Source organism: Hipposideros armiger, unplaced genomic scaffold (assembly GCF_001890085.2).
Source record: "Hipposideros armiger isolate ML-2016 unplaced genomic scaffold, ASM189008v1 scaffold_984, whole genome shotgun sequence".
In the NCBI taxonomy this organism is placed as follows: domain Eukaryota; kingdom Metazoa; phylum Chordata; class Mammalia; order Chiroptera; family Hipposideridae; genus Hipposideros; species Hipposideros armiger.
Window position 1 is genome coordinate 205,514 of NW_017732334.1, and position 10,125 is coordinate 215,638.

The 10,125-nt window shown below is 37.8% G+C and overlaps 1 protein-coding gene across 1 annotated transcript in view; it reads left to right on the forward strand.

Annotated features, from left to right (window-relative positions):
• The window catches only part of RAD17 (RAD17 checkpoint clamp loader component), a 39,700-nt gene that overhangs the window by 18,112 nt on the left and 11,463 nt on the right, over positions 1-10,125 (forward strand). Inside the window, exons 12-15 of the mRNA XM_019631159.1 lie at positions 585-730; positions 855-1,001; positions 2,736-2,885; positions 5,226-5,346. Coding sequence (XP_019486704.1) covers positions 585-730; positions 855-1,001; positions 2,736-2,885; positions 5,226-5,346 — 564 coding nt within the window. The remainder of the gene's footprint in view (positions 1-584; positions 731-854; positions 1,002-2,735; positions 2,886-5,225; positions 5,347-10,125) is intronic.

Below are 10,125 nucleotides of genomic sequence, written 5' to 3' on the forward strand. Positions count from 1 at the left end.
CGATTCATAACAGTAGCAAAATTACAGTTATAGAGTAGCAACGAAAATAATTTTATGGTTGGGGGTCACCACAACATGAGGAACTGGATTAAGGGGTCGTGGCATTAGGAAGGTTGAGAACCGCTGACTTAGGCAAAAATTAAGACACTCCTCTGTCCCTGGCTCCTCTGGCCTCGGAACCTCAGTGACCATTCCACTGATTCTTTTCCTTCTACCCTTTTTTTCCTCCTCTACATTCTTTAATTACCTCTTGCATTAGGGAATGGGGTTTCCTGTTTGTTCCCTCATACAGAGAGTAGCATCTGTCTACATAGTATAAATAAAGCAGTAAAGACCTCCGTCTTGAGATGAGAATCAAAAGAAGAAAGCAACTCAGAGCTGGAAAGGTGAAACATGGATTACTTTAAGAAATGTAATATTTTAATTTTAGAAAAGCCATAACCTAGGAATCCGAATTCTAAATTTTTCTTGGCTAATAGTGAGGCAAGTCACATAAACTTCCAATTATTTTGTTTTTTCTTTTTAACAGCTTACTTAGTATTTTTGGCATTATGTGCCTCAAGTGTTGAAAACCGTCAAATGAGCGGTGCTGCATAATTATAAAGGTGATGCTGTTTTTAATAATTCCAGAAATTTTTTTATAGGAGCACCTATAACAGAATTAGACTCACCTCGATTGCCCTCACATTTATCACAGTATGAACGGGATACATTACTTGTTCAACCAGAGGTAAAGTCTTTACTAACACTTAGTACTGTACTATTCACAAGACATATTGTTTACATTTATGGGCATATACATTTGACCACTGCATTTTTACTAAAATTATATATGTATGCTTTTTATATTGTAGGAAGTAGTAGAAATGTCACACATGCCAGAAGAGTTATTTAATTTATATCTCCACCAAAACTACGTAGATTTCTTCATGGAAATAGATGATCTTGTGAGAGCCAGTGAATTTCTGAGTTTTGCAGATATCCTCAGTGGTGACTGGAATGTAAGCCCATTTGACTTAAATGTTTTTGTTTATGCATATTTCCTCAAAATTAAGAAAGATTTACTTTTATCCTTAATTATTTTACATGATTTCATTAACTTCTTAATATCTATGATAACATTAATTCGCCCAACCCATTGTTTATAATAAAGCATCTCCAGTTAATCTGATTTTTCTGGTGCTAATATAACACTGATTTTTATCTAAGGATGTTTTATTATTATAAAATTAATATATACTCAGAAATTTTGACAAACATTAAAAAGTGGATAGAAGGGTAAGAACTGTGCTTCTTTCTATACTTTTTCTGATAGTCTTTTAAAAATTTTTTTTTTTTTTTTTACAAATTTGAAATTATTCACTATAAAAATCTGTATTTTTAAGAACATTTTAACACTACTCTGACTAGTGTAGTAGCCACTAGATACATATGGCTATTTAAATTAAATTAAAAATTCAGTACCTTGGTAACACTAGCCACATTTCCAGCTACATGTGACTAATAGGTACTGTATTGAGCAGCCCAGATACAAAACATTTCTATCACAGAAAGTCCCATTGGTATAAATTCATTTTTTGTATGTCAATATGTCTCTGTTATAAATATTGAAGTAGCATTAATTAAAATCAGGAAAAACAATAAAAAACATTTATGATACAGTATCATTTAGAGTTTCATTATTCAACAGTTGTATTTGCTTAATTTTTCTATATTGCTTTTTTGTTTTGAAATTTGCCAATCTATCAACAAATTGAAAGAATAGTACAGTGAGTACTGGTATACTTTTAACTTTAGTTCAGCAGTTTTTATTTATTTATTTATTTATTTATTTATTTTTAATTATTTTAAAGATTTTATTGGGGATTTGGAGGGGAACAGCACTGGGGAATCGGGGAAGGGGAACAGACAAGTTGCTATCCTTTTGTTCTTCAGTCTAGTTGTGGAGGACGTTGCTTCACTGGCCCATGTTGGTATTATCATTGCGCTCTTCCCGGTGAGGCAGATCGGTCTCTGGCCTCTGGACGGCCGCTCACGGCAGCTGCTGGCCACTCACGCTGGCTGCCGGCCACTCACGGTAGCTTACAGCAGCCCACTGCAGCCCACATTGTCACCGGCGACTCACGGCAGCCCAACTCCGGGTCGAGCTGTTGTTCAGCATCTTAGCTGTAGAGGGCGCAGCATCACTGGCCCTCTCATGTGGGACCCGAACTGGGGCCCTGCTGCTCAGAGCTGGCGTCCCAAGCCAGCTTTTAACCAACACGCCACTTGGCCAGCCCAGCAGTTTTTATATTTTGCCACATTTGCTCAATGTCTCTGTGTTTACACACTTGTTTTAGCTGAATGATTGCAAAATAATTGCTAACACCATGACATTTATGCCTGCATAAGGACATTATTACAAGTATTATAGTATTATCACACCTAAGAAAATTAACATTAATTTGGTAACATACTGTCCTTATTTCGATTTCCCCAGTTGTCTCAAAAATATATTTAAAGTTGTTTCTTCCACCTCCATCCAAGATCCAGTTAGTTTATACATAGCATTCAATTGGTATTTCTCAGTTGGATTTCCTTTAAGTAATCTTGTAGCATATTATTTTTAGGGCTGCAGTGGTGTTGAAAAAGTGAACTTAACAGTAAATAAATATGGCTAGTCTTTTTTTTTTGGTGTGAGTAGCACCAGTAATACTACTTTATAAATCTTTTATTTTCTTTATCTCCTTTTTTAGACACGCTCTTTACTCAGGGAATATAGTACATCTGTAGCTACGAGAGGTGTGATACATTCCAACAGAGCGCGAGGATTTGCTCATTGCCAAGGAGGAGGATCAAGTTTTCGACCATTGCACAAACCCCAGTGGTTTCTAATTAACAAAAAGGTAAAAAAAGGAATTATACACTTTCAGTATGTAAATTTTATGGTATGTGAATTATATGTCAGTAAAGCTGTTATTTTTTTTTAAGTTAAAAAGGAAAAATGTTTTATTCTTAACAAGAAATACTTGCTGAGACCCACAATTTTCTTAAAATTATGATAAAGCATAAAAGGACAGTCTTCCTATATGCTTAGTCATTTTTTTAAGGATAAAAAACACTCAAAATTTGAAAGCACAGTACCTATTTATTACCTATATATAGTTGATTATTATTTAGAATCAAAGTATAGTTATAATATTTTAGTTTTAATTGAAAATAAATCCTGCAAATGTGATGGAAGGAGAACTGACTGGATGGTGAACACACAATGCAACATACAGGTGATGTGTAACAGAAATGTATGCTTGAAACCTGTATAATTTTACTAACCAATGTCACTACAATAAATTTAATAAAAGAAAATAAATCGTGGCTTTGCCTCAATCCATCTGGACAAGTTATTTTACCTAAGAACTAATAAGTGTGTGTGCTTAGTTTCCACAGCTATAAATGGAGAGGATGGAATTAGAGGTCAGAAACAGGAGGCCCACAAGTTGAATACAGCACAGATTTTTTTTTTTAAAAAATGAATTGCCAATCTTTAAAAATTAGTATAATAATTAAAACTCAGATATGGATTTCTGGCTTCAGAAATTCTGGAATCTCCTGGGGAAAAAATGCAAAGTAAGGTAACACTGGCCTATATTTTTACATGGCAACAATCTGCCCCTTGAAAATCGGAGTGGCAGGTACCATTGTCTTCAGCTGTTCCACTGCACTGATTTGTGTTACCTGCCTGGCTCCTGTAACATCTGAATTTGACCCTTTGGAGTAGGTCATCTCTTAAGCTGTCTTCCAAGGCCGGCCGAGTGGCTCAGTTGGTTAAGAGCTTGCTCAAGAGTGCGAGCTCTGAGCAACAGCGGTTCGAGTCCTGGCCTGAGCTGAGCTGCCACTGAGCTGCCAACAGGTGGCAGGATGGCTCAGCTAAAAGTAAATAAATAAATAAAATAAGATGTCTTCCAGTTCTAAAATCCTATGACTAAATATTCGCCTCTAATTCATAACTTAAGAAATTTTTTCGAGTGGATTTCTTGGAGAATTTTATGACTTTCAAGCAATTTATGTCCATTATTGACATGCTTTGCTCTTTGTATCACATTAATTTTGCATTATAGTTACATATGAACTATCTACGACTGAAAGCTCCTTTAAAGCAAGTTTATACTTCTAGCCTTATCAGTCTAACATTGGACCTGTGTTAACTGAAGAAAATAAGCTTTCTGTTGTTTTTTGGGTTTGTTTTTATTGGGGAATTGGGGGGAGGGGAACAGTGTTGGGGAATTGGGGAAAGGGAACAGCCAAGTTATTGTCCTTCAATCTTAGTTGTGGAGGACACAGCAAGCTCAGCTCCAAGTCCAGTCGCGCCACTTAGCTCAAGGTGCTGTTTTCAATTAGTGCGGGTGGGCGTAGCCACCTCATTATTAAGAGCGCACACTGTATCCATGGAGCCATCCGGGCAGCAGCTCAGATCAAGGTGCCGAGTTCAGTCTTACTTGTGGGTGGGCGTAGCCACCATCCCATGCGGGAGTTGAACTGGCAGACTTGTTAAGAGTGCATGCTCTGGCCGGCCTTGTAGCTTGTTGGCTAAGAGTTGACTTAGAAGCGCGAGCTCTGAGCAGCAGAACCGTCAGTTCGGATCCCACATGGGCCAGTTACACTGGGCCTTCTACAGCTAAGATGGTGAACAACAGCTTGACCTAGAGCTGGGCTGCTGTGAGTTGCCAGCGACATTGTAGGCTGCAGTGGGCTATCGCGAGTGGCCGGCAGCCAGCGTGAGCCACCATGAGCAGCCGTCCAATAGCCGACAACCGATCTGCCTCAGCCAGGAAGAGCGCAATGATCACAATACCAACTTGGGTCAGTGAAGCAACGTTCTCCACAACTAGACTGAAGAACAAAAGGACAGCAACTTGTCTGTTCCTCTTCCCCGATTCCCCAACGCTGTTCCCCTCCCCCAATTGCCCAATAAAATCTTTTAAAAATAAAAGGTCAGAATTAAATCTTTAAAAATATATATATATATTTTTATTTTTTTTAATTGTTATGTCAAATGTGAAATAGTTGTGTAAGATACTTTATTAGAATGCTAGGATAGTTATAAAGGACTAATTACATAAACTCTTAAAAATATATTTGTAGTATATAAGCCCACATACTTTTGTGATATAATAAACTTAGTGTGTCTAGGAATACATATCCATATTTTTTATTTTTCATTTCATCTTTTTTTTCCTTCTATGCAGTATCGGGAGAATTGCCAGGCAGCAAAAGCACTTTTTTCTGACTTCTGTTTACCAGCTTTATGCCTCCAAACTCAGCTGTTGCCATACCTCGCTTTGCTAACCATTCCAATGAGAAATCAAGGTAATAACATTAGTTGTTATTTTCCCCAAGAAGCAGTGTCTTATAACATTATCTTTTTATCCTGGTGTGTCCTGGTAAGACTAAGCTTTTTTCCCTTTAGTTTTTGATCCAGAATTAATACATGCTTTTTGATTTAAAAAGAAATAAATCAGATAATACAGAAGTATATAAAGTAAAAGTTGAAAGTATCCTATAATCATAGGTGGTTCATGTTGACAAATTGGTATAAATTCTTCCAGACTTTTTTCTGTGCATATATAAATATTAGATATAAGCTTTAATTTGCTCATGTCACATACCATGGATAGCAGTTCATATTTTATAAATTATTGGTAAAGTAGCATTGGAGTCTGGGAAGTCCAAAATCAAGGTACTTGCAAATCCAGTGTCTGGTGATCGCCTGCTTTCTAGTTTGTAGTTGGCTATCTTCTCATATTCATACATGGCGGAGAGCAGAATAAGCGAGCTCTCTCTGGAGTCCCTTTTATAAGGGAACTAATCCCATTTATGAGGGCTCCACCCTCATGACCAAATTACCTCATAAGTCGCCACCTCCTAAAACCATCACATGGGGGGGTTAGGATTTCAAAATATAAATTTGAGTTGACACAGACATTCAGCCCATAAATTAACAATGCTAAAGTATATTTAAATCTAATTCAGTTTTAAAAAACTTATACTAATTTTATTTAACCTTACTTATATTTTGTTTGATTTCACTACTACAGTGTCCATTAATAGTATATTTACCTTGTATTGCCAAATTTTGAAATTGTAAATAATGCTAAAAAATTAGTATACCTCTGGCAAAACACATGCACAACTATATCTACTGAGGTTTGCCTTTTCATGAGCTTCACCAATTTTTCCATTGTTTGTTCCTCTTTTATACTGTGTATTTTAAATGCCACATTTCATTGACAGTCCTAGGTCACGTGTCTGTGATGCTGATCTTGAAGGTGGAACAGAGAATTTGTGTAATATTTGAAATATTAATAATCTACCACATAAACGCATCAGACTTCTCAGAAATTTTAAAGATAGGGTTTGCCTTGTGACTGATTTGAAGAGAGGATTATAGAGTAAATGTCTGCCTTCATTCAATAAGAGTGCATCTTGTGGCTTTTAAGAATATTGATACTTAAAGATTTAAAATATTCTGCATTCATAGATAGAAGTGGGATGAGGGATGACTTTTGAGCACTGGACAAAATTAACCTGTGAATCAGAATACAGAGATTTCCCTATCCATGCCTGTTATTTTGAAAATTATACTAGTTTTTTTAACTTTATTTTGAAGTAATTTCAAACTTAGAGAAAAGCTGCAAGAATGGTAGGAAAGAAGTCTTGTATATCCTTCACCAGGATTCCTCAGTGTTCAGTTTTTACCGTATTTACCATTTACTCTCTTTTTCTTTATATGTACATGCACACACACTTTTTTTCTGATCCATATTAGAGTATATTGCAGACATGGTACCCATTATTCTTAAACACTTCAGGAGAATGTTCCTGAAAACAAAGACATTCTCCTACATAACCATGTATACACATCAAAATTAGGAAATTAACTTTGATAAACTACTAGCATCTAATTTATATACACTCCATTCAGAGTTTTCTAGTCCTAATCATGTCCTTTGTAAAATTGTTCTCTTTCTTGTCCAGAATCCAGTACAAAATCACACGATGTAGTTACTATGTGTCTTCAGTCGTCTTTGATCTGGAACAGTACTTGAGTCTTTCTTTGTCGATGACATTTTTGAAGCAAATATGACAGTTACTGTGTAGAGACTGTTCCTCAGTATAGGAAGTGTGATCAAACAATACGGTGAATGTTTAAATTTTAAAAAAATTGTTACAGTAAAAGACACATTGCCATTAATCCCTCTAAATTTACTCTCCCTCACTTTGAACACATTTATCCCATCATTCTTCCCACTTTCTGAAGCAGTTCTGGAAGTCCTCTTTCCTGGGTGTCTTTAGTTTTGCTGTTGTGGCTGCCTCCATGTCCTGAATCGATTCAAAACGTTTACCTTTCGTGGTCATTTTGACTTTGGGGAAGAGCCAGAAGTCATACAGTGCCAGATTCGGTGAATAAGGTGGATGAGGACACACCATAATGTTTTTATTTGACAGAAATTGCCATACCCAAAGCGATGTGTGACACGGAGCATTGTCATTATGGAGGATGATTTACAGCACACTTTAAAACACAGCTTCTCTCAACCGTAGCTCACACCTGATTGTACTGAACAAGTTGAAACGTGTCACACACTGTTAAAGTTCGATGCTTTGCTTCCTGTACTGAAGATCCCTGCCTTTCCATTGGATGGCACTGGGCAGCAGCAGTCACCATAATTTTTTATCACAACAGAAAGGTTCCTTGTCACACATTGCTCCTGGCATGGCAATTTCTGTCATATAAAAACATTACGGTGACAGCTCAACCTGGAGCTGGGCTGCTGAGTCGCCGGCGACAGCGTAGGCTGCAGCAGGGCTGCAGTGGACTGTTGTGAGCTAAGTGAGTGGCTGGCAGCCAGCGTGAGCGGCTGGTAGCTGGTGTGAGCTACGGGGAGCCGCTGTGAGCGGCCCACCAACGACCGGCGACCGATTGCCTCACCNCAAGTTGGCACCATCATTGCGCTCTTCCCGGGCGAGGCAGATCAGTCGCCAGCTTCTGGACGGCCGCTCACTGCAGCTGCTGGCCGCTCACACTGGCTGCTGGCTACACACGGTAGCCCATGGCAACCCACTGCAGCAGGGGCTGCAGCCTACGTACGCCGTTGCCAGCGACTCTCGGCAACCCAGCTCCAGGTTGAGCTGTTGTTCAGCATCTTAGCTGTAGAGGGCAGTGTCACTGAGCTTCATATGTGGGATCTGAACCGGGGTCCTCTGGCATCCCAAGTCAGCTCTTACCCAACGCACCACTCGGCCAGCCCCAAATATTTTATAATTATTGTTTACTAGGAAAATATTTTTTAATTAGAATACTTACTGTAACTATATCTGAAATGTTCTCAGTTTTAGCTTTCATATTTTAATTTTATTTTAAATATTGTGATTTGGGTGTATATTATTTAGGAGGAAACAATTCATGCCTAAGGAAAACGGGAATGTCTTCAGTAAAATCAGATGCTGCGCTGTCAAAGTCAAAACGAAGAAAAAAACCTGATAAGGTTTTTGAAAATCAAGAGATCCAAGCTATTGGTGGCAAAGATGTTTCTCTCTTTCTCTTCAGAGCTTTGGGGAAAATACTATATTGCAAAAGTAAGGAAGCCTTATACATTTTTTAAAATCTCTTAGATATTGGTCTTACAACTGAAATAAAATACCACATTTTTTAAAATGTCACGTATTTGGTTCTGTTATAAGAAGCATCTAGGGCTCCGTCAGATACTGTTTGGCAAGGGCTAAGACAAACCGGAAAATGGATTTAGAGTATGTTTGGAAAATGAGTAAGATTAAACATAAAAACTAACTACTGTAGCCCGTGTTCATGTTTGTAAGTCTTTAAAATTATAGTTTGCTAACGGTAAGCCATCAGTCCATCGAGACTTTTAGTGGCAAGTGTTGGTTGTCCAAAGCCCTGTTAGCACTGAGCTCTGGCCACCAGGGCCCTGGGCACATGGCCAAGGAGCGTCACGTTTCTTTGGATTCTCTTATGTTTCTCTGTCCTCTTCACTATCTGTTCCATTCCTCTCTTCTTTCTTTAATGCCTGTTTCCCCTCCGCTGCTCCATCCCAGCCACCCATCTCTAAGCTCCCAAATTATCGCTCCTTTGAATAAAATCGAAAACTCCTTTATACGGAAAATGACAGTTTTCAGTATTAGGATCCTGAAGGAAGAAAGTTGAGATTTCTCTTTTTTTATTGATCTGATGTGATTTTTATAGAGAATAAAACAGTTTACACAAATTTTTGAAGGAAAATCGTGAAGGTTATATTTTATATAACAAAAAGTATATAATCATCATGAACCATAAAAAAGGTCTTATGTTTTCGGTATCCTCAGTATACTCTCAGATAGTTGTTCAGATCTCTTATAAAATAGCTTTATCAGTGAGTCACAAATGTGAACATTCATTCACTGAAGCTTCAAGCTTATCACACCTGTTATTCTCTGAGACTGTTTTCTGGTTGCCAAAGACTCAGTTGCTTCAAACTACAGTTTTCATCTTCCTATAAAACTCTGAGTGCCTCTTATATCTGCTTTCCATCTTATCTTCCTTGCCTCTTTGTATTCTGTTGTGTCTATATACTGGGGATGTCAAAAAAATGTATACAAGTGGACACTGGTCAACATTGCTCAAGCAATAGTTTGCCGTAAACAGAAGTCAAGTGTCTGAATGCTGATGGTAACCACTTTGAGCACCTCTTGTAATTGCAGAAGTCAAACGTGACTTATATTCATCTTTTGTTATCGGTATACATTGAGTGTTACAATTTTAATAGTCTTTTTCCTTTCTTAAAATGTGTATATAATTTTTGGCACCCTCTGTATTTCTGCTTCATTCCCTCCTCACTGCAGGCTTCCTGGTTTTAGGCTAATGTCTCAGTTTAGTCTTTCTAGGTGGTTGAAAGTTGGGATTTCAAATGGAAACCTTCATGCCACCTGAAGGAAATGAAACAGGCATCAACTTAGGCCAGCGGTTCTCAACCTGCGGGTCGCGACCCCTTTGGGGTCGAACGACCCTTTCACAGGGGTCGCCTAAGACCATCGGAAAACAAAAAGATATTTACATTACGATTCATAACAGTAGCAAAATTACAGTTATAG